Genomic DNA, 25,291 nt, shown 5'->3' on the forward strand with positions numbered 1-25,291 from the left:
AAAGTGATTGCAGCATATATCCTGTGAGTGAAAGGTTGATTCTGCCTCAAAATAGCTTGATCTAAATTTTAAAGATGAGACCTTGTTCAGCCATCAAACCAACTTACTTACTTCATAACCATAAAGATAATAACACTTAATGTGTCCTCTGCCTTTTTTCAGAGGACAGATGCACAGTATACCTCCCTATATAGGTATTTGAAAGTACTGCAACATAGGATACTTTAATAAATACAGAGTCAGAACAAGGCAGTGATAACAACTATATACATTTATTCATGCATTTTATTGACATGCTTTGCAAATACATTATTTGTTTTTGCTGTGATGCAAATGATGATGATGAAATAGTTGTACTATAGTAACAGTAATCGTTACAAATTACTCAGTTCACAAGCAGGCCATCACGCCTTTGAACTAAAATAAGTCATGTTTATATAATGTAACAAAATAAAATAGAATTATTTGGTAAGTTTTGAAAATGTTTACAACATAAAACATGTTTTCATCCAGTCTAAAAACAATAATGTGGTTCTACATCTGTATATTTTTAAGAGACACCTGTATTCTACGGAAGATAGACTGCAATCCGCTGTCTTATGGTGGCAACACCTGGAGCAGAGTTATCGAAATCTCTGCTTCATCACCCAAGATGCACTCTGCAAAGTGTGAGTAATATATTTAATATAATATTTACTATGGGAAGGAGAAGCTATCTTACAAAAACTGCTTGAAACATATTGAATCCCTCACTGCAGAAAAATAAACTGTAGCATTAGCCTTTATTTGTGTGATTTAAACTATTTAAAGTATGTGTAAGGGGATTGCATGGATATTCTTATTAACTTCTATATACTATATGTTATTACATTATCTATATTGACATATAAATTAAATGACCTATCTTCTGAATCACACTTTGCTGTACCTTAAGGTGGACACAAAGAACATTGCACTTGTTCTTTATAGAGTTACCATGACCTTGGTTTTAATATCATTGTGTCCATGCATGGTTGCCTAGCATACTTTTGTGTAATGTCAAACATTTACTTTTAACCCATATGATCTGTTAGAGTTTAATGTGGTTGACATTAGCATATTGTAATTCATGTTACAAGTTCCAGATCTCTAGAAATGTGTTCCTAGACAGTCTCTGTTTAATCTTAAAAGCAAATTCGGGAATTATAATATTTAATTTATTATTTTGCTGATCCAAGAGCTGCACCTTGCTGCTGGAGATTCAAAATGTCTTGAATTAAAATCCTAACATTATGCTTTATCATACTCTAATACATACTTTTGATACATAGGCCCCAAATGAAGTTGCATCATACTGAATTGGGTGAGGAAGTGTGTCATATGCTGATCTCAAAGCATTGAGCTCTCTGTCTCATGAATTATCTGAAAGACATATACAGTAAGGATGCTCCAATTTATACTACATAGAGAACGCATGACAATGGAGAAGAAGGGAGTGAAAGCTGTGTTTTAGAGGAAAGGAGACATAATTTATACTTTTAAGTATTTTTATAAATACTGAATACATTTAGGGCACATTACTGGGAAACAATATCGTCTTTTTAAAAATATGCCGATAAATACTAATTTACCTCGTAATGTCTTGGCAGTGTTTTATCCTCCCTTTTCTTTCCCCCATTGGGTCTACAAAAAAGCTTCTCCTCTCTCCTGGTATAACCACCTTCTTATTTTAGAATTACAATTAAATTGAAATCATGCTGTACTAGTGTCTCTGTGGTTTTCAGCAGCACAATGCAGACTGCATGTGCTACTTAATAAATGCTTGAATATGCATATCAATACGTTCAATATATATCGGATGGGTTACAAATGAATGGAAAAAACAATGTAAAGTGTCTCAGTTTTTCATTTGTCACCCATCTATCTAAAAAAAATTATCTGATATACAATACCAGACATTTTCAATCTGACATGTTCTTACAATACCATCAAATTCAAAAAATTATTAACACCAGCATCCAATGATGATCTTCACTGATGACCCCCACAATGTATTTGTAGAACCCTGGGTCAATCTTTAAAATAATAAAACAACAAATCAAACAGGCCCACTGATGATATTGCTGTAAATTTATTAGGATTGACTACAGAGAGAGAGAGAGAGAATATTTTTTACATCAGATTTTTGTTTTTTTCCGTTCCCATATGCTGGTCATTTCAAATGTGGCATTTTATAAAGCCCTGTCTGCGCTCTCTATATTAAATTTGCTCACCAGGAGGGTCAGATATGAATTAATACCCTCTCATAAAAACACCTGGTTAAAACACTCTTGGCAATGTCTAAAATGAATAAACGTAGGTGTGCCTCAAATTATTTTCAACAACAGTCAATACAAAAATCATTATAAAAATACAAATGTTGACACCTCACCTCACTTTCTATTTCTCTTTGTGGAGCAGTTTTGAAAATGTTCGCAAGGAATAGCTTGTAAGGTGCAATTTTTGAGAGTGGGGACCTGTCTTTTCCCCCTCCCATGCATATTTCACATCTATAAAAAAAAGTCTGGGGTTTTTTTTTTCAATTCATCTTTCAAAGTTCACTCTAAATCTAATATTTGCTCTATGTCTAAAAATGTCAAAACTGTAGCTGGGGAAATCTTGTTTGACAGTGACCTGTTTTTGGACAAACAAGTTGTTGTCTTTTCTCTCTCTTCCTGAGCTTGAAGGTGCCATACGTTCTTTTATTTCATGACAATAGGATTATTGCTATGGGTTGTTTTTTGGTCCAAGTCAAAAATATTTCAAGCCTTCAGCTGTAACAAAATCATACTAGATGACAAGATCATATTACACCTGTTTTGACCCCTCTTGACATGCAACCTACATGTCAGTTTTAGAATTTATGTCAATATTTTACTGATATCTTTATGAGTAAAATCCCCAGGGCTCTTCTGACTGTTCCCAATCCTTGGATTAAGACTTTAATGTTGATAGAACTTTTGCAGACAGGAGCACACAACTCAGAAACTGCCTGTCCCAACATTTGAGGCATGCATATTCAGTAAATATGTTTTTAAAAAAAAATTAAATTATCTTATTAATTTATCAAACTCCAATGTAGGCAGTGTCCCATTGCCCTGTGGAAGTGTTGGTGGAGGACCCATAGGAAGAGGTGGAAGTTGACTCCCCAGAGTAGGAATTGGTAGATGACCCAGAGGAAGAGGTGGTGAATAGCCCAGAGGGGGATGTGGTGAATGGTGGTCCAGAGGAGGATGTGGTGGTGATGAACTGCCCAGAGGAAAATGTGCTGGTGGGCTGGTCAGAGGAGGTGGTGATGGAGAACACAAGATCCATACTTTTTCCTATGATAGCAACTATGGTGTAGGGCCCAAGGTAATTTTGATCTAAATTGCCCCCTTTCCTCTGTTGGCTCCTTTACGTTCAACCTCAACATTTTCATGCCCATGTGAAGATTAGACTAAGCTTTGATTTGACTGACTTTTTGAGTTTTTATTTGGTTTTGATTTTGCTGTGTTGTTATTTGAGACTGCAGTCTGATAAACTTCGTTGAGCTTCAGAATGTCCTCTATTACCTCTCCAACGAACAAATTTTTCTCAACTGCTATCCATTTATAAAATGATTTTGGTTATATTGAAACATTAAAATACATTGTTTTAAGGTTAAATAATACCAAATTTTAAAATGTTGTTTCTTTCTAAAATATGTTTGTAATTGCAACTCACCCTGTATTCAGCAGGGATTTGAGAGGGGTACCTCGCCTAGCTAACAAACATTAAAAAGAAAGGTGAAAACTTTGTCCTGCTTTGTCCTCAAGCCAAACATAACAGCATCCAAATGTTTGTCTCATTCATCAGGTCTGCTCTTCACCAATTTAGACAGTGCTCCAGAAAAAAAAGAGGAACTAATAAAGAATTTCTTAATAAGTACGTTTTTTTAGGATATGAAGTAAAATTAACGTAATGCTATACAAATAAAAACAGGACATTGACATTATACCTCTGTATATTCCCATTCATCATCTCAACTAACCCATTTGTCTGTGGGTAGTATGGGGCACAGACACTTCTTTTAATGTTGAGTACTTTGCAGAAATGTTTATTTATTTGTATTTAGAAAATTTAAAAAAAAACAACTGTAATAGGTAAAACAAGATCAAACTGTGCTATCCAATGAGATTCATTACAGTTAAATAAATCCTGACCAACATGTAAATGTTGGACATAACTTTTGCATTTCAATAGTTCTTTATAGTTATTTCGTTCACAAACTCCTTCCCTTGATCAGTTAAAATTAGCTTTGACGCTTCAAACTGATTTTCAGAATGCACTGGCTTACTTCCTCAGCACTTTTCCTTTTTAGAGGATATGCCTGTGGCCACTTCGTTAATAGTCGATTAGTACACATATGTACTGGTTTCCATTAGAAGTGGTTTTCAGTTTTCTAACCAAATCCATGCCGATTAGCTCAAATGGCTTGGTTACCTTTCAAACGCAGAGAGCATTATTAATTACATTTTTGCAATATTGTCTTTAATATTTTGATTTTTGTTAATAACTATTTTTTTTCCTGTCAGTTAAAAATACAAAAACAAGACACATCAGATTTTACCGTTATTCGTGTGTACTCTACCTTCTGTTCAATTATTAGACTGCTGGCCTGGCATCCCCCAAGCTGACTCACCTGACAGGCAAAAAAAACATTAAAAAAAAAGATTATAATTTTCACCGGCTGTGTCATACTTGAAGCTGTAAAGCCTATGCAGATTTATTTTTATATCTTCAATGAAATGTGTTAGACAATGACTTTCATATTTGCATCATCAGGATCTTAACAACACTTTTGAGTGTATTGTATAAGCAGAAAATCTTTAAGAAGAAAGGCAATTTGTGAGACCAATAATATGTATGGAAAGCGTAGGTACGTACAGACCAACGTATTGATGTCCTCTGACATCTGGCCATAGTCTGCACCTCCACTGATGGCATGACAGTCCACTAAGACTTAATTTGCCTCTTTTTCACCATGCAATACTTTTGCCTTAAGGGACTGAGGTGTCCCTTTGTGCCTTATATAGTACAAATGGCCATCTGTAATAAGTCAAAGAAATCTGTGATTAATTGTAAGCCATTGTAACGCATTCTTTAAAGTGTACATAACTGAATCAATTGCACTGGAACATGGACAATAACAGGCAATTTGAATATGTTCTAATCTTAACATTTTTAAAATAAAAATGTACAACACAAAAGGAAAATTTAGATAATATTATTAAGCGCTGTGTAAAGTTGTAGTTAGTTTCACAAGGACATACCTTTGCTACTACAACTGACATAAAATTATGTCTATTTGCACATTATGAGTGTTTGATCCAGACAGAAGCAACCGTAGAACTATATAAAATGGGGGATACAGCCTTAACAGGCTGCAACAATTTTTGGCAGACGATCACACACCTGTAAGCCAGAAGGCGGGGAGTTAGGGAATGACTGCTTTCTACATTGTTGCTCAAGCCTTTGCAAAGAAATAAACGACCCAAAAGACTGACCCTAAGACAGCAATTCAATTATCATAGCCAGCGACAACAGATATATTATCTACTGCTACACTTAGCACTGAAAAATTGGTACATAGCTTGGAATAATAAAGTACACACACATTTATCTGAAGTTTATTCCTTCCATTTAAACACTTTATCTTTAGGTTCACTTTAATGCCAGTAGGTTAAAAATATTACGAAGTGTGAAGCTTTATTTTTATAGCTATATAGTTGATTAAAGACATTTTTTTTTTCTTTCAAGAATCCCATTCTACTCTGAATGATTCTAATTTCTGGAAATCTCAGTGGGGAGATGATATATGGTTTCCACATGGTACTCAACACTCAGCTGGTACTCTTACTCTGAAGATCAGATTTGAAGGTGATATCCTTTTAAAAATATGAAAACTCCCAACTACTATCTTCTTTGGAAAATAATATTAATCAAGGACTAACTAAGTTTCCTAATGCAGTTATTATAATTAGAGGTGATTTTAAAGTTGTTGTAGATTACCACCCTGAACTCTTTCCTTGAATAATGACTTAAAGCTACTCATGCAAAGACAGAGATAAATAATGACCGTTCCAAACGGTCTTGTATTGATTTTTGGCTAGTGTCTGATAATAGAAATGAAAATGATATTTTTGTTGTTATTCTTCCCACCCCTTACAAAGACCAAAGAGGTATTTACATTCCGATTAAAATGTTTCGTGAAAATAATACTTTTCAACAAAGCGAATAATAAAAACTGGCTAAACTAAAAAAAAAAAAAACAGAAGAAAAAGCAGTTATCAATGACATTATCATACTTTCCAAAAAAAGACAAAGTAACTATGGCAAATCTACAAAGTAAACTGGATGAAATTTGCAAAAAATAGGGCAGACGGAGCATTTGTGAGCTCTAGATTGAAATGGCTTTAGGAGGATGAAAGAAATTCCTCTTTCTTCTTGAATTTAGAAAAATGTTGCACCAAGCTAAATACTATTCAGCAACTAAAAATAGATGATATTATTACGAGAGATTCAAAAATTACATGAAAATTGTATTTAAATGAAACAAAATTAAAGGCTTTTATAATCAGGACTCAAAGTGCCTTGGATGAATTTACTTCCTCTTTACAATTATTTGTATTGGCATTATATATCTTGTCAAACTTTGATAAGACATTTGGTATTAAATTGTATGGGACCTCTCTGGATTGCTGCCATCACTGATTAAATTATTGAAGATTTGTATTATTGTTAATTTTTAAATAACAACTTGGAATGTCAAGACCCAGCATCATTTATGTCTTAGTCCTTTGCATTAATGAGCAAACCATTTTTGTCTGAGAGAGCCAGATTCAGGGGCCAGTTGTCTCTTGGTAGGTACAGACAGGGACTCAGATAGCAGCCATTTGCTGAAACCCCAAGATACACATCCGAGTTGAGAGACACTCAATCCACAGCAGTCACCCCTGGTGCCTCTCAAACTCCCTAATTTGGTCCTTTGCAGTGAGGGAAATTTTTATAAGGTTTAAAACAAATGTCAAGGTAAGATAACTTCAGTCTGAATCTGTTTTATAAACTTTTAGTGCATACACACTTCTAAGGCCCATAAGTACCCAGTGCTGATACATCTCGCCAGCTTGGGAAAGATGAACAAGGCGTACAGGGCCTGTGTGTGGTGGTGCGAGCAAGAAGACCTGGAAAATATGCAGGTAAAACTCAATGAAAAACTCTTAACATATTATCTTTTACAAATAGAGCCACACATGTAAGGCTAACTTTTCATCAGCAAAGGTTATAATATGTAAAACAGGAGGCTGCATTTGCTTCAGTGTTTCTCCAGTATGGATGTGAACACAAACTGCTCAAAGCTTGGTCAGTTCTTTAATGTCGGTGATTGTTTCATTTCAAATCAAATAAGATAGACTAATTTGCCAAAAAAACTAAAATCTTACTGCCCACATTACACACTCTATGTCAGCTAACGTGTTGCCATATTATTCCTGACTCTCTCCAAGTTAGCCAGGTGCAATCACTATAAATGTTGACATTTCACTCTTCCTTACATTGGCGAATACCCACTGAGATGCAGAAGAGCTCACAGTAATAAGTAAATAACGTTAGAATGCAGCTGTTCGTTAGCTAAGTAAACTACAACAGTTAGCTACCTAGTTTGCTTGTCACCCAAATCGATTAACTAGCACCAGCTATATGCTGTAGTTAGCTAACAGTTAGCTATGCTTTTGGGCAGTAGAACTATTTAAACGCAGTTTGGTTGGGCAGGCAAACGATATAAAGTCATGCACGCAGCAAGACCAGAAACACTCATATAACTTAAAGTCATGTCATTTACAGTAATGACAGTCTGCCCAGCGGTGACTTTGCTTCCTTTTACATAGTTTTATCTAAAAAGTGAAAAAAAGAAAAATGACCGAAGCGTCGTCCCACAAGTTTCAATGTATCACTTGAAAAAAAAGCAAGAGCCCCGACAAAGCATATTCACTGTTTCTGCATGATCAACCATTGTGCACTGAACTAGTTAGTGTCTTTATGCATTTACAATTTTGTGGATTTTAAAGTGATCCAAGAAAAAACACTCCAAAGAGCGCAAAGACACATTACCAGTATACAAGATGAACCATCTCAGATAAATTATACTTCATACACGGATCAGTGCAACATGCTGCTGCTACTGCTATTGCTCCAGTGACAAACAAGTGACAACTGACAGGGAAGTGATGTCCTAATTGAACACCTGCCTTGATGAGAGGACTGACAGATTGCATTTTGATTTTCATTTTGACCCCAGAAGAGCCTGGTGACATGTAAATGTAAATGCAATAGATGTTTCATTTATTGCATTTGAATATTGTCCACTGTAGAGCAGGTCAAGTCTTTGAAAATGAAATTTGTAACAACTTTACCATTTTCAATTTATAGTAGTCAAAGAACGCACAAACAAGTATGTGAACATGAAAATGAAAATTGCATTATTGCATTTTCATTTAAATTTTTACTCAAATAGCGCATGCATATGTGGAAAATTATAATGCTAATACAGTTTCATTTTCAATTATAATACTATTGTGGAATTACATTTTCATTTTCAAGTTTAAATGATCATTTTAAAAGGTCTCCTATAGGCTTCCATAGATCGGTGTATGCCTAGTCACATTAAATAAAGAGGAAACTGTATAACACAAATATCCTTTTTGAGCAATGTAATTCTAGGTTTTTCATATCCATCCTCAGTTAGGGCTGGTCAGATATCACATACAGGTTTGTGTTTGCTCTCTCTGTATGCAGGGTCATGAGTCCTTTCAAGATTGCGAAAGCTTCAGCACCACTCTTTGTGTCCTCCTCCACTAAAAGGTCATATCTGTCCATCATTCCCATTAGAGAATTAAGTTCCTTCTTTCCCTTGGGCAATGATGCTGTGTTAAGATGCAGAGCCACCCTCTGAGACAAGCTTGTCACTGTTGCTGGGATCTGAGGAGGCCAGTTCTGCTCTCTCAGGACGAGGGTGATGTACGGGAACAGCCTCTCTACTGTGGATACATACTCCTGAATGACAGAGAGAGGTTATAGAGAATTAACACTATATAGAGGAATAGAAGCACAGTTTTAGCATATATTGGTCTGATATTATTATATTAGGTATTCAAAAAATTTGGTATATCCACGGAAATGATGGACGTTGCTACTTAAAGGACCATTTCAGTGTTCTTGCAAGTTTGAATTCAAACCATCTACAATTCACATTTTTCTGACCATTTTTAAATGAAAGCTGTGTATATATTTTATGTGGTTTTTGCTTCTGTTAGGCAGGCATTGGTTTCCATTAATTTCCCTACAGTATGATAATCCTCATCAGGACCATTAGCAGACTCTTGAAACTTGCCTGGGTTGTGTAATCCCTCACACTGAACCTCAAGACTGCATTCATTTTTTCAGTGTTGTCATTGTGAAGTAATACAGTGCACACCTTTCAAAGCAATCTGCATTTAAACTGCATCATTTATTCAATTTTGTGACATTTATGGTAGAGTAAATCTTTAATGTTCTGGAGGGGCAAATGGGCTTACAGACAGCAGTCAATAATAGGAAATGTCAAAAACAATTACCTGCATACATACATAAATACATAAATAAACACAAATGCACTGATTAATCCTAGCATCACTGTTGTCTTGCCTATTGTCACAAAAAAACATCAGAGATGAAAAAACAAAGCAGCAAGATAAAAGAAGCCAGAAACCAGGGAACACCATAACACAACCCCAGCTAGTAACAGGCCAAATTACATTTTGCTTAAAAGGCTGATAGTTAATGGAATAAAAGACCTCATATAACTGTTTCTGTCACCTCTAGGGAGGTAAAACCTCCGACCTGAAGGAAGCAAAATAAACTCACCGTGTAAAGGATGCTGGGAGTCCAATAAAATGGCTTGCAATTTTTGTATGGCCCTAACTTGATACAGATGACAGATCATTTAGATTTACACCAGTGACTTTCTGGCACACCTTTGCAATTTTTCCCCAGCAAATTTTTGTTTTTCAAACTGAGGTTACCAAACCAACAGATGACAGCAAATGTCAGAGTTAATGAAAGAAATATAAAACACTTTAAACAGAAATTGTCAACATTTTAATTTCTGAACTTCCTTACACAAAACAACCTTTGGTTTGTCTTTTTATACATTAAATGTATAAAATCTGGAATGGTGGTGGAGTCCACCTAAATAGTTATGTCAGGTATGGGGGACACACTTCAGGTTTACTGTGATGGATTACACAAGTTTGCTTATAAATTTTTCACATAATATGGAAATGAGTGAATCAATGGCTGCATTTATAATTAAAAAAAAATATGATTATAACTTTATTTATAGAGCACCTTTAATACACAAAATCCAGTATAAAATGCTTTACAAAATAAAAATCACTCAATACATTTAAAAAGAGGAAGGAAGTAAAATAATGCACATAAATAAACAGGAGTTCTGTTTTTCTTCGATTCAGCTTGAGGAAAATTGGGGTCGTTGATAAATTGACTGTTCTCAAGGGAGTCAAGGGGGTTGCGGAAATCAGGATCAACAGCTATATAGCATAGCAGTGAAAATCAGTACTGTGCTTATGGATAATGACCCCCTAGTGGTAACATATACAGACTGAACAGTTGTAAACCTATGACAGAACCTTGTAGCACTCCATATGGAATGTATGGTTTGGTCCTTTAACCCCAGATACTGGATCTGTTTACATTTCTTTCTAATATCCAGAGAAACCTTGCGAGTGCGGTGTGACAAGATTTTAACTAAACCTGCAATTTGGCTGTTAAGAAATTGCTAACACAGCTTTAACACTCTTGAACTAAAAGGAATAAACTTTTTTTTCATATTTCTGTTATAAAAGGGGTAAAAAATTTAGTTCCTTCAACATGGGGTTCTGATAAAAGTTATTGTTTATCAGAAGCCCATGCTGAAGGAAGCAATTCAGCCAGCCAGGAAGGTACATACCTTTGTGTTGTCACTGCTCTGTAAACCCTCCATACTGATCCAAACAGGCCTGTAGAATTTCTCTCTGCTGTAGGCTGAATGCAGCAGTGTTAGAGAAGCCTCCAGAAGCTGCTGAGTGTGGACTTGGAGGTAAACTCCCCAGGGTACATTAGCGCTCTGTCCAATTAGGTGCAGGATGTCCTGCACACACATTCATGCAGTAGGCCTTATTTATTCACATGCATATTTTTGGTGTTGAAGTCAATAACACTTCTTAAGTGATCATTATAAAAATATAAGACCTGTACAATACACTAATAAATGATAAAATTGCAAAGCCATACAACATCCACTGGAAACATCGACAGTGAACTGATGGAACTCAACCAGATATGTGGACCAATCACTGCAGTACGGGTGTTGAATGTACCTCTAAAGTACTTGAATCTCCCTAACAAATACTTAAACTAGCAGTTGTAGTTATAAGGTAAAGCATGTTAAGCTTATTTCTTGCCTCAGATGGATACAGAAATGGAGTTTGGCAGACAGTTAGGGAGGAATTTGACATTTCCATAATAGCCACTGTGTTTTTCCAGGTTAAAAATCAGAACAGAATATCAGTGAAAGCCAATGAGTGCCGCCTTCATCCAATCAACTATAAGAAGGCTTCATGGTGATGTCTGAGTGAAAGACATAATTTTAAATAATTTATTTGATGACCCAAATTAAATGTCTCAATCCAATTTACTTATAAAAAGAAAGACATAAACAGAAAACAGGTGTGCTCTGCCTTTCTCAACTTGTTTTTTTTTTTTTTTTTTTGTGGGTTGTTTTTTCTTTCTGATATACCTGCAGTGTGAGGGGCTCTGAGCTCTTTCCAGAACCTTCCACCAGAGGGACTCCTGGTCGGTTGCTGTCAGAAACCACCCTAACCACCAACATACCACCAGCGCCATCTGGACATACACATATGTTATAAACAAGACAGAAAAGGTAAACAGAATAAATGCTTCATTACTGGCACATTAGTACCCACAGGTGTACACTTGTTTGACACTATCAAGATATCCTCCTGTTCATGCTTTACAGAAGTTGTGTGATATTATTGTATTTCTAACTCACAGGAAGAAAATTGTTTTGTGTCATGTGAAAGTTTAAGGTAATCTGAGATGTCATGTTGTTGAACCCCATGTTGACATGTTATTTATCATGAGATTATAGCTTTTATTATGCTACTATAAGTTTTTTTCAAAGTCACGTAACTGGCTGGAATTTGTATGTGATTATGGCATCTTTCAAATTATGTTATTCTGATGGTGTGTGTTTTTTGTAGTTGCATGCAGTGCTGTCTGTGACGGTGTCATTCTTGATACTACCTGATGACTAGTAAGTAACAAATTTTCAAATTGTTCACAGCTATTGATAAAGGAGACAGTGCTTTGATAACACAATTCAGCCGAGCAGGAAAACCTACTATCAGTACATTAGTTAGTCTTTGAGATTGTTTTATGTAAAACAGAAACTTTTTTTATCTACATACTGTACCTGAGAGCTGAGCCAGTAGGGAGGTCTGGTCAGAGACTGTAAACCAGTGGACAGCTAGGCTGTTGCATTGTGTGGCTGTGGACAAGAAGTTGGTGACTGAATTGTGAGTTGGACAGAGGAAGTCCATCACATCTCCTCCAGGATAGAATCTCCTCAGACGGCCCTGCTGCCCTATAAAATATTCAATACATAAATAAGTAAACAGCAAACCAAACCAGCAACTTCTTTCCCATCTGATAAAAATATGGAAATATTCAGACTTTTATTCCATAATTTGCACTCATTATACACTGTTCACATTTTTTTTTTTTTGAAATTTTGCGTTTTTTTTCCTTGTTTTTGATTATTTAGCTTTTATTAATGCCCAAATGTTGTCTTAGTATTTTGAACAACATTTTTACAATATGTATTTGGTAATACCTTTGTATTACCAAATACATATTGTATTTGTAAATACATATGCTACTAAATTATTATTTTTTCACATTTTTATATATTTTTTCACCTAAACATTAGCCCCTTTTTTAAAAATTTTGCCTGTAAACAAAAAGTAAAAAGCCACAAACAACTTAAGTTATATTTTTAAAATATGAAAAAGAATTGCAGGCCTCATGATGATGTAATGCTAATGGAAAATGAAGGAATGATCTTGCTATTCTTAGATCCTGACCACTAGTGGGGCAAGAAAGGTCAAGCTTGGCCTGAGAGTGATACAAAAGTAGTCAGGCCTATTTAAATTTAACTTTGATTTGAACATTTTTTCGTAACATGTTTTCTTGTATATATTAGTTTAAATCAAGTTTAGCTCAAAGGTTTATTGATTCATAATTGCAACATATTTCTAACTGGTTGACAGACTGGTTTCTCTTTTCTGTCTCAACATATTAAACTCTACTTCCATTGTAAACTGGGTGACTGTTTGCTCATGTTGGCCTTGTTGGCCCAGTTTTTTCTTACTTGCAGCTTGTTTAAATGCAGACAGTGTTGGTTCATATATATCATAGTAGACTCTGGCAGGGTGGGTGTTGTCGCGGATGAACAGTAGGTCACTGATGTTTGGATGAAATGAACCCTGCCACAAGGTCAGACTGAAACTAGAAAGCAAAATCACAGCACCAAAACAGTCTCAGTGTCACAGTCCTGTGGATTGTCACTGGAACTGACACATGATTTTTTTCATGTCCTACTGTCTGTTTTCTATGGTTTGAGACCAAATTAGTGTGGTCAGAAACTGATAACGCAGAACTTTCTGTGAACCAGAGATTTTTTTCCCTGAAAAAACTATACTTACTGAGTGTTTAGAACAATAAATGTAGAAGTTTACGTGAAGTGATGTATGTGAAGCTGAGACACAGGGAATAGCATAGAGCAAATTATTGTGTATGTGAAAATGCAGTGGATTATCACTTTAATGTCTTTATGGACAGACTGAGTAATTGGCAATTTATATTAATAAATTATTGATTTCAGTCATTGTCCTATTACAGATGAAAATCGTGTTACCGTGGTGACTGGCTGAGGAGCCAGCTGATGTGCTGCCAGCCACTGCGAACCAACAGGGCATGGACTGGGAATGTGACCTGAAGAAAGTTTTTAGAATTTTCATTGACTTCAGCCGTTACATAGGTCATTGTCACATATCAGTCACATATCAGTGGTACCCAGTTGTAATTACTGTGAACAAATCAGAATATGGTGGTGATGCTACTACATGTCCTTCCTACCAACTAATATTGAACAAATGATATTATCTATAATTTTAGAATGCAAGCAGTTTATATAAACAAGTCCATGATTCATCACTATAGCTAAGCCTGTATAATTTAAGTTTATATCGTGTTTTAATGGTGCATACAATACTAACAAACAGAACCGATAGTAATCAAATGACCACAAACTAACTGCCACATGATAAACCTTGTGTCTTTGGCCCCATGAGGGTCTGGGGCCCCTGGGCAGTTGCCTGCTTTGCCCACTTTGCCCAGTTGCTGATCCAGTCTTGTCCCACAAACATGCAGAGGATAGCAGGGGACATTTTTGTTTTAAGTTACTGCATGACACACAGAATTATGTGAATTTTTAAGTTTCCTGATTAAAAATATTTTTTTAGCAACAGAGGAATGTAGGTAAGCAACAGAGTTTCTCCCTCTAGTCATATAAGCTGTGACCTTTGCCTGTATTAAACTACTTTGTAGACACTAGTGAAGAGGATAAACATGGCTTAAGTGGTTTTCTTCTTTGGACATTAATTCCTTTCAGTATCTGTTAATTTTCAATACCATGATATAGAGCAATGAGACAGTTAACTGTCGCTATAGTTGCTGCTGCAAAGAGGACAAGACCATTTCCCATAACCAGCACACCAGCTGAAGACGGCAATATTCACAACTCTCCTGCTACTATAGCTAACATCACACCAACAGCACATCTTGACAAACTAGAAATAAGCTGAATATCCGTGGGCAAGTAATGACACCAGTATGTGCTTCCTAACCAACCAGTTGGGATTAGCTATCACAAACATTAGCAAATGGGACAAAACAATATTGGCTCTGTGAAACATATCAAAACTAATGTTTTACACAGCAGTCAAACAGAAACAGAGCAACCTCCACATCAGTCATCATGCCTTTCAATTCTTGGAGGTCTCTCCACCATAGTTGGACTGGCCATCGGGACTACTGGGACAAATCCCAGTGGGAATAACATCCATAAAGTTTTTTAAGTTTTTACCGGCCCCGTGAGTCTCTTTACTGACCCTCTCTGTGTGCCTGTCACCTGAGGTGTGGGCCTGTCCCAGTGGATAAGTCTAGGGCTAAATTTCTTTCCCAGTCTGACCATGCAGTTTCTATCTTTGGAAAGCCCCAGATGTTATTGCGGCTCTCTTTTGTTCTTCTGACCATCTCCTCTCTGGCTGTTCCTTGCCCATCTCTCCTTCTTGACAATGCAGTTATGTTGTTGAGTAAACAACACTTTCATGCTGCTACCAGTAGACTCGCTCTTAACGTTGAAAATTAGTCCTATCCAAAACTTCACACGGTCTGGCAGCGATGCATAGGGTAGACTGCTCCTTCTCCTCTCCCTGGAAATCCTTACATTGGCACTAGCTGTTAGCATGTGCCAGATTTACCATCTCTCCCTCCGAATGCCCCCTTTCCCCCATCTCCCCTCTTCACTTCTTCTTTCCCTTGTCCTGTGCAAAAGCACAAATGACCACTATTGCTGATTGGCTGGAATATTTACAGAGCTAGGGCGGTGTAGGAACACTGGATTTTTTCTCAGCACACACACAGGACAGCTAGTGGACCGTGAGGAGATATTTACTGAATTCCACAAAATGTGCATTAGATCACAATCTCTGAATCCACCTTTAAAGACCCAGTAACACTAGTATTTAAGACAGTGAAATCTTGGTGTGAAATCAGTTTGAATCTTCAGTCATTTGATGAAAGAGCTGCAATCAAAAAATTGGATGGCAGAGGCCACGTAAATTTGATTTCTACTTCGGTCAATTTTGACACGCGAATTCTTGCTGTTGACGGTGCTGATCTTTTAACAGTGATCCAGAGAATCCAAAAGGAACAAGCTCATTTTAACTGCATCACTTCAGCCAATTTTACATAATATCATGCTCCACAAAACTAAAAACTTCTAGAAAGTTGAAAAACAGCATGATTTCAGTCAGTTGTGAGAGCATAGTACATACAAATACTTGAATGAACTGTGTTAACAAATAGTGACTAAGTTAGCTAGCCCTGCAAGTTGCCACTATGCCAGTGAGGTTCCTGCTCTTTTGCGAGAATGTGAATGAATGTGAATGAATCTCACAGTGCACTTTCTGATCTGAAAGACTCTAATTAACACTCAGTTCCACACTGTTTAATACTTAATAATGCTGGATTACCTTTGCTCCAGCTGATGTTATTTTTGTGTGTCTTTTGATGCTCACCTTTTGTGGGACGTTTTTGATCATATCATACATGTCTTCCACCATGGACCTGGTGTAGGTTTCAATGAAAAGTGGAGGAGCATAGGCTACCTATGAGAAACAATGTAATGTCAGCTGTAAATCACAAACATTCAGACAGAAACAAACTAAAAATCTGCAGCCATGCTAGTTGCCCCATGAGGCTGTAATGCTAATTATACACTAGAAAACAATCTCGCTATTATTAGATCCTGACCACTGGTGGGGAAAACAATTCAAAGCTTGTGGCCTGAAGGGGATGCAAAAGGAAAGACCATGTTGTTGACTGGATCAAAAAATGTTCCCCTCTGGAGACCATTAAAGTTCATTGTATGGCATTTTTTGGGGTGGTGCTAGGAAAAAAGGCAATGAACTGACCAAAATATACAGGGTTCATTCTTTGAGTTTTCCAACAAGTCCTCCAACCTGAACGACCACGTGGGTCATTTGTACCTACCGTCTATTGTGACCCCTAGGAGCATCCCCTGAAATAGTGCCCCTACGGCGGCAGGCATACCTAACTTTTGTTGTCAGTGGTTACAATAATAAACACACAGTTAAGCTTTTGAAATGTTCACAATTTGATTAAGTTTAGGTACAAAAACTACTAGTTTAGGTTTAGGAAGAGATTGTGGTTTGGGTTAAAATAAGTACTTCCTTAAGGTTAGAGGACCTTCGTCATCCTGGTTACAATAATAAACAGGCAGTTAAGGTTGTGAAAAAGGAACAATAATGCAATTAACGTCAGGGATAAAAGGAACAATAACGACAACTGGCTTTAATGAACAGCGGTCTCCCATCTCAAAGTCCATCCACCCCAACCTCCTCCTAACGGACTTTGTCACACTTTATATTATGTCACCTGACTTCCTTCTTTGCTCCCGTCATAAAATTTAACTATGGGTTGTATTAAACTGCCAACTTCATGTCAATAATAATATATGTTTTTAGCCACACTTGTGGTGGTGCTCATAGGAATTGTGTGCTCCACAAGAGGACATATCCTGACTCTGGTGATATCCTGATTTTTCCTGTAGTGCCACCATGATGTTGACATTTTGGGGTTTTAGTGAAATATTTAAACAATTCAACAGTTAACCCATTCCCCGCCTGATCAACTGACTGATATCACCAGCTGGGCTTAAAAGCCCGTACTTTTATTTCAAATCAGACTGTGAACATGTTATACCTTCCATCCAGGAGACAAAGTCACAGCTGAAAATTTCTCCTGAATCAACTGCAGAAATCTGGAAAATGAAGAAGGAAAGGATTGAGTGGTGAGAAATGTACTGTATTTTATGATGGGGCAGTGAGTCAATGAAACTATGAAGCTTTATGTTGTTTCCCGTCTATATATACACTACCGTTCACTTACATGCTTACTTTAGTATTCCATAATACCTGTTATTTGCTGCAGCATTTTCCAAATCCACCACAGTAGATAATGTATCCTCTGATCTAAATCTAATCTAAATACTAATACTAATCTTTGTTGAGGAAGCGTTTCTTATTTGGCAAGGTGGCAATAATTCATGTTGTACATGTACAATGCAAGGTTGTGCATAGCATGGCACTGATGGTCAAAATACATAAAAGTCAGGCTTGGGGCTTACCACATAAACTATAACATCCAAGGTTTGATTCCTGGCCAGGGGACCCTTGTTGCATATCATACACTCCTCTCTTTGCCTTTGCTCTTCCCCCTCTGTAGACTGTCAACTATCAAGTAATGGCAAAGATGCCAAAAAAAGAGTCAGGCTTTCTTACCTGGTTCCATTAACTGGAGGCAGAAAGTTCGGTACGTTGGGACCTTGGAGAATGTCTGCATTAAGCCACACAGGCTGGTTTATTCCTCTGCTGCTATTCTTTTGAGTAAGTATGTCTAATGACAAACCCACTGATTCCAGAGACTTAAAATCCAACTTTATGCCTACAGAAAGACATTGAGCGCTAAAACCTTGCTTTTTAGGATTTTCAGTTGTAAATTAAAACACAGAGAGACAACAGGTATATAGTATATTTTTACAACACACCACAAATCTGAAATGAATGTACCACTGTTACATTCCCTGGGGAAGTCAAGGGGTTGAAGGAAGCAACAATGAATAAAAAGTTACCAGGGAAAAAGATTCACGGGAAACAGATGCAAAAATTTAAGGGATGTATTAGTAACATGACAGCTACAATGAAGAATCGACAGTGAAACACTAGGAGCTAACCTGTTACAAACTAAAAAAAATTGAGTTTAACAATAAATATGAAGTTCTAACTCTAATCTGTCAATCTGAAGACAAAATGACTGACTATTTATACCCTACTGCAGTCTGTGAGTTCTGTCTAAGTCCAGGACCTTTTCTTGAGGCCAATACTGCATCCAACCATTGGTCCAGCGTGTTGTCACTATAGATGTCAGGAGGGTGGGCCATAATAGGGATTGGCTTTTCACCGGGTGTTCCATGACCCTCTACAGTGACATCAGCTTCCAGGATCATGAATTCACCTGAGAGGGTGAGATAAGGTGGTACATTCTTTTCAAATCATGTATTTCATGAAGAGTAATGTTGCTCATAGTTAAAAGTGATCATTTTAACATCAATAAATTAATCACCACATTAGACACTAGAGGTCCAAGTGTGTGTGTGTGCGTACTTGCTAAAGCTCTTTTCATTTCCTCCTTGCTGTTGGCTCTGTGAAACCAGGTAGCCAACAGACCATCAGGTTTGCTAATATCACCAGACTGAACTAGGAAGTCCAGCATGTCTCCACCAGTAGAAATGGAGGGAAGAGGAGCTGAGGAGCCTGATTGGACACACATATCCAAGTATAGGACTGTTAAATCATTTGACTTCAAGTCATTCATAAATGATCAGATATAGTTTCTTACATACAACAAATTTTATAATCTAAAGTAGGGAATTGTTCAGTACTTTGGTTTAGGCAACTTCTATTATATTTTTTGCAAGTTTTGTTTGAATGGATCAGTTATTTCAAGTATAAAAAGATACTGGAATCAATAAAATATACCCACCATGTGTAAGTTTTTAACCCCTACTTTGCTAAAACCCCTAAATTCCAAGAACAAAATACATAAGGACATGGCCTCAGTGTCTGTAATGGTAGCTATAGCCCTGATAATTGATTAATGAATTGTTGCTACCATTATCACCATAGTGATAAGTTTAAGAACACATGCATATAAAAAAAGAGATACAGCTCTGGAAAAAATTAAAAGACCACTGCAAAATTATCAGTTTCTCTGATTTTACTATTTATAGGTATGTGTTTGAGTAAAACGAACATTTTTATTTTATTCTATAAACTACTGATAACATTTCTCCAAAATTCCAAATAAAATATTGTCCTTTAGAGCATTTATTTGCAGAAAATGACAAATGGTCAAAATAACAAAAAAGATGCAGTGTTTTCAGACCTCAAATAATGCAAACAAACCAAGTTCATATTCATTTTTAAAAAAACACAATACTAATGTTTTAACCAAGGAAATGTTCAGAAATCAATATTTGAGGGAATAACCCTGATTTTCAATCACAGCTTTCATGCGTCTTGGGATGCTCTCCACCAGTCTTTCACATTGCTGTTGGGTGACTTTATGCCACTCCTGGTGCAAAAATTCAAGCAGCTAAGATTTGTTTGATGGCTTGTGACCACCCATCTTCCTCTTCATCATATTCCAGAAGTTTTCCATGGGGTTCAGGTCTGGAGATTGGGCTGGCCATGACAGGGTCTCGATCTGGTTGTCCTTCATCCACACCTTGATTGACCTAGCTGTGTGGTATGGAGTATGGTCCTGCTGGAAAAACCAATCCTCAGAATTGGGGAACATTGTCAGAGCAGAAGGAAGATTCATACATCCTTCGCAAAGACGCATCTGCCCGATTCCAGCCTTGCTGAAGCACCCCCAGATCATCACTGATCCTCCACCAAATTTCACAGTGGGCGCGAGACACTGTGGCTTGTAGGCCTCTCCAGCTCTCCGTCTGACCATTAGACGACCAGGTGTTGGGCAAAGATGAAAATTGGACACATCAGAGAAGATGACCTTACTCCAGCCTGGCTCAGCCTGGCTCTTCTTTGCTTCTCATTGATGAAGGGCTTTTTTCTAGCTTTACACGACTTGAGCCCTGCCCCTAGGAGCCTGTTTCGAACCGTTCTCGCTGTGCACTTCACCCCAGCTGCCATTTGCCATTCTTTTTGTAGGTCACTTGATGTCATCCCACGGTTGCTGAGTGACATTCGAATGAGTTGACGGTCATCCCGGTCAGTGGAGAGTCGTTTTCGCCCTCTGATGGTCTGTAGCTTTGTTGTCCTCAATGTCTGCTGCTTGTCCTTGTTCTTATGAACCACCGTCTTAAAAATTTTAAGGATGAAAGCAACCTGATGCTCATTGCCAGTAAAGCCAGAATTGAACCCTTCTTTTCCTCACTCAAAACATTTATTTTGGCATGGTCAAAAGTTATTTTTTGATTCCAATTACTTTTGCTGTACTACTAGCACTGTTTTTGCCATCCAACTGGTCCTATTGCAAGACGATAGTGATGACCACAGCAGTGATTTTTATACTTTTCCTGGTTAAATAAGATTTGGTTCAAGTGATCACCTAATCAGTACCTCATTAAGTAGAATGAGGTGTCCTTGTGTTGCAATTCAACAGACACTGGAATGGAATGGCTGTCATACATGTAAATTTGCAGTGGTCTCTTTATTTTTTCCAGAGCTGTATATGCATTCAAAGAAATCAGCTGTGAAATATGTACTGTCAATGCAAGAGCAGACCTATGGCAACATCAAGAGAGCATCCTCATATAGAAAACAGGAGACCTCTCAAGTGCTCTCATCTTCAAACAAAAAAGAAAATAGAGCTCAGAGATACACTAACCTATTAACCGTTTCTTAAGTGAGGCAAAAGGTTATCCTGGGACTGAGGTACCAACCCTGTAATTTGAATCCACTCTACCACCTGAGCCAAATTTATCATAGCAAGTAACGATTTGACAGACATCATTGTGAAAGATGTGGCAAATTTCAGAGTCAATGCAATGAGTATAACTTCTTGTACAACCTGTTGCATTTAGTCATAGAAAAATAAAATCAAAATTATGTCAGAGTTAATTGTAAAACTGTAATGGTAATGTAAATAATGGAAAAAATAATGTTGATATTTTATTAAATACATAAAATACTACATTCATACTGTTGAGTCTGAACTTCAAATTCAGATTCAAATGTAACAGTAAGAAAGAAAATTTACAAGATCAGCAGAGCCTTTAAAGGGTACTCAAACAATTTCTTATTCCACTTTCAGAAAGGTGTAGGGCTCACAAGACAATAGTTAAAACTAAAGCATCAGGTGGCAAGATATCCTGACTTTGAGTCACTTGTATGGGTCAAGCTCTAAAAAATGCTGGATCCTACATTTTCCATAAAGCAGCCAATAGCAGTTTTTTTAGACCCTCCACTTTTGGTAAATAGAGACACCCAGTTTGTAGTACAGGTTTTCTGTTATTAAATTTGTGGTTTCTAGGCTGAAAAAAAAAGCTCCTCCAGAGCCACACAGGACATTATACAACTGTTTAAACAAGCTGAGTTACTGTTACAGAGCTGGTTGTTGCAGCACAGGTAGGGAGGGCCGACACAGACACACAAGTAGGCAATTTCAGTGAAGAAACTTTAATGGATGAACTGAAGAAAACCAGGCCTACAGACAGATGGATGGGCTAGCAGCAAGGCAGACAGAAACCAGGATACTAGACACAGGTAGCAGGCATATGGGGGGAAAAAAACTGGAACATAAGCAGACAATCTGGCAAAGAGGTGGTAGAAATGGCTGGCTTAAGTATTGGCTGGGAAAATGAGGAAATTGAGAGCAGGTGTGTGATTGGGCAGGTGATTGAGAATAGAAAACAGGTGAGCAGGTGGAGCTGGCAATCAGATGACTGGGATAGGGAGAAAAGTCTGAGGCCATCTGCTGGGAAGATGGAGAATGGCAGGAGATGGAGGCAAAAATAAACAGGGCTTTGACACGAGTGGTGACGGTAGGGTTGGTAGGTCCAGAAGAGGGAACCAGAGAGCCCAGAGAAGAATCATGGCAGATAAACTCCTCAAGACAAGTACATTGAATTTTAGATGTAAAATTTTATGTGCCCCTTTATCTATTTCGTTATTTTTTGTTTAAGTCACCAGTTAAAACTGTGCCACAAATAAAGGTACTTTGTTGTATGAGGTTATCTCTCTGATAACCTATGGTCAACATGAAGCCCACAAGAGCTGTTGCATAGTTGTGAGTTTACATATGGTGCATTATCCTATTAAAATTAACAGTGTGTGTTATCACGTGAACTTTGACTGCTCTACTCAAACAAAGCATTGGATAATGGTATTATAAAGTTCTTATGTGATAGTATACTAACACAGTAGCTGTTTAATAACCTGTCCAGTATGGCACATTAAACTTTTTAAAGCTGCAAAACCCTGGATCAAGTTTGTGTGGCATTTACATAATATCACAGAAATCTGACAAATGAAACAGAATTGGCAAATGATATAATTTCCCAAACGTAGACAGAGACACAGACTAACTCATCCCGCAAAGGAGAACAGAATATGGAGATAGATGTCTGACTCACTATCAGCAATTGTAAACACAAATCTCTTGCTGTGGTTTATGGCTGAACAGATTCTAAGTAAATCCAAAGTACAACTGGCAGGTTTAGCCTTTTAGATTTCCTAGAGACTTTATTTGTTGCACTGAAAGCCTATTTATCTTCAAAGCATAGTTACTGTAAATTAATTTTGAATCCTGCTTGGCATGGGAGGAATTGCAGGAAATTTACTGTATGTGATATTAATCATGGTTGCATAATGCTTTTGATGTATTATGGAAGAAACTGCCTCTTAATGCAACAAATGAACATTAAGAGGTGAAATCAATAAAAACTCAGTAGTTCAATATTTCTGAATCTGAGATGCTTTTGGACCTTCTACTTAAAGGTTACTGTTTAAAAAGCCATGGAAGGTATTCAAACAAACATAATATCTGACATGATTTTATGTAACCATGCATGTACCCGAGATTGACAGTCATCATCTCCTAAACTTTTATGTGTTTGAAGTCATGCATTCAAGTCATCTTCTATAAACTGATAATGTGTTTTGGATGTATAATGTTATCTACAAAGTACAGCTGTCAAATAAATGTAGTGAAGTAAAATGTAAATTATTTCCCTCTGAAATGTTGTGGAGTTTAACTACAAGTAGCATAAAATGCAAATTCTCAAATAAAGTACCTCAAAACTTTACTTAAGTAAAACACTTGAGTAAATGCACTTAGGTATTTTCCACCTAAGTACATTTGACATCTTATATGAAAATATCTTAAAGAACGTACCTGACTTCTTGGTGAGCACCACAGCTGAGACAGTAATGATAATCAGCAGGAAGACAAGTCCAACAGCCACAGATATCATTATCAGGTGTTGCTTGGTTAGAAAGCCCAGATAAAGGTCTTGCTGTGTCTTTGGTCCTGAGTCCAAATATTGAGGATTAGACTGCAGCCTCATCCTGGAGGAACACAGCAAAACACAGCAGAAGAGCTGATCACCCATCTATCACCATCCAAACATATGAACAAAGGACACTTTGACCATGCTTTTGATAGAAAAGCGTTTTTAAGTTTTAAGTTGTGTAGCTTTGTATGTGCGGATTAATAGATAAGAGTAAAGCAGTATGTTTGTCACTGACCTGTTTTTCCTTTCTTCTGTGCCTCTGCCAATCCTTTCCTCTCTCTGACTGTCCTCTTCTTCTCCCATCCTCTGCTGTCAGGTGCTTGTACTGTCTATTGGGTTCAAAAACTTGACAGAGACAGTTGGGCAGGGTTTTATTTCTCTGTCATTTATATGAGCCTTATTTAAAGGGCATAGATTACAGGGATTCCACTGATAAGGTGCACATGCTCTTCTCAGTTTCTATTCTTCTCCTCAACCTTGACGGATCCCGTGAGAACTCTGTTCAAAGGTCAAGAATAAAGCAGGTATGAAACACAGGTAGCAGTGCAGAGAGTGTCCTCTGTCCTTCTACCTTAATTATCCCTTAAATAAAACAAATATATTTATGAAAGGTACAATCAGTAACATTTTCAGTTATTGCTAATTTAAGAACAAAATTACCATAATATAATGCCACTAAAATAATTGATCACAGCCTAACATCAAAATTAAAATGAAGACCTATTCAGTTATCAGGAATTGTTCAAGGATGAACCTTTGGTATATCTAAGTCTAAAGACATTGTGGTCAAAACCTTCATGTGCCCATGATTTCAGAAATGCCCTGGCAAAATCTCTAATTTTAAAACAGCTAATGTCATGCTAGAGTTTCCCTCAAGTGACGTTTTATCTAGACAGCTTTTTCTAAAACAATTTCAAGTTTGGTTTACCCAACACAGCGCACTACAATTCTGATTAGATTTGGCTTGGCTTCACTTTTGCAATTTTCCAATAAACTACCCCAGGTGACAGACAAATTGAATGAAACACTATAAATAGCTGACATAATATCGCAAGCCATCTCCCACCCACACACTTATGGAGCAGATAGAACACTTATTTCCTGCAGCTTTTAGTTCACATGTATTTCAGAAGCGCTGTACACATTCATCTCTTCACTTGAGATTGTGCTTGTCATAGTTTATATCTACACAGTTCAGCGAAGTAAACACCTGGAACCATAATCATAAAAATT

General features: G+C 37.0%; 1 protein-coding gene across 1 annotated transcript; it reads right to left on the bottom strand.

The window, feature by feature from the left end:
* Nucleotides 1-8,592: 8,592 nt before the first annotated feature.
* fam151a (family with sequence similarity 151 member A) lies at nucleotides 8,593-24,380 on the bottom strand. Its single transcript, XM_040144298.1, has 13 exons — nucleotides 24,294-24,380; nucleotides 23,941-24,113; nucleotides 19,185-19,334; nucleotides 18,886-19,035; nucleotides 18,303-18,465; nucleotides 17,725-17,782; nucleotides 16,518-16,607; nucleotides 14,072-14,148; nucleotides 13,526-13,662; nucleotides 12,569-12,739; nucleotides 11,873-11,979; nucleotides 11,045-11,224; nucleotides 8,593-9,090 (listed from the first exon to the last, which is right to left on the bottom strand). The coding sequence occupies exons 1-13, from the start codon at nucleotides 24,359-24,361 to the stop codon at nucleotides 8,779-8,781; spliced, it is 1,836 nt and encodes a 611-aa protein (XP_040000232.1). The 5' UTR covers nucleotides 24,362-24,380; the 3' UTR covers nucleotides 8,593-8,778.
* Between the last annotated feature and the right edge of the window lie 911 nt (nucleotides 24,381-25,291).

Source organism: Xiphias gladius, chromosome 14 (genome assembly GCF_016859285.1).
Source record: "Xiphias gladius isolate SHS-SW01 ecotype Sanya breed wild chromosome 14, ASM1685928v1, whole genome shotgun sequence".
Lineage (NCBI taxonomy): Eukaryota > Metazoa > Chordata > Actinopteri > Istiophoriformes > Xiphiidae > Xiphias > Xiphias gladius.

What these genes read in the sequence shown, in the direction of transcription:
- fam151a (XM_040144298.1), bottom strand. Translation starts at nt 24,361, where the DNA reads ATGGGAGAAGAAGAGGACAGTCAGAGAGAGGAAAGGATTGGCAGAGGC. An exon ending in ACAGAAGAAAGGAAAAACAG is followed by an intron (nt 24,114 to 24,293) that starts GTCAGTGACAAA and finishes GTGTTCCTCCAG; the next exon opens with GATGAGGCTGCAGTCTAATC. An exon ending in AATGAAAAGAGCTTTAGCAA is followed by an intron (nt 19,036 to 19,184) that starts GTACGCACACAC and finishes TCACCCTCTCAG; the next exon opens with GTGAATTCATGATCCTGGAA.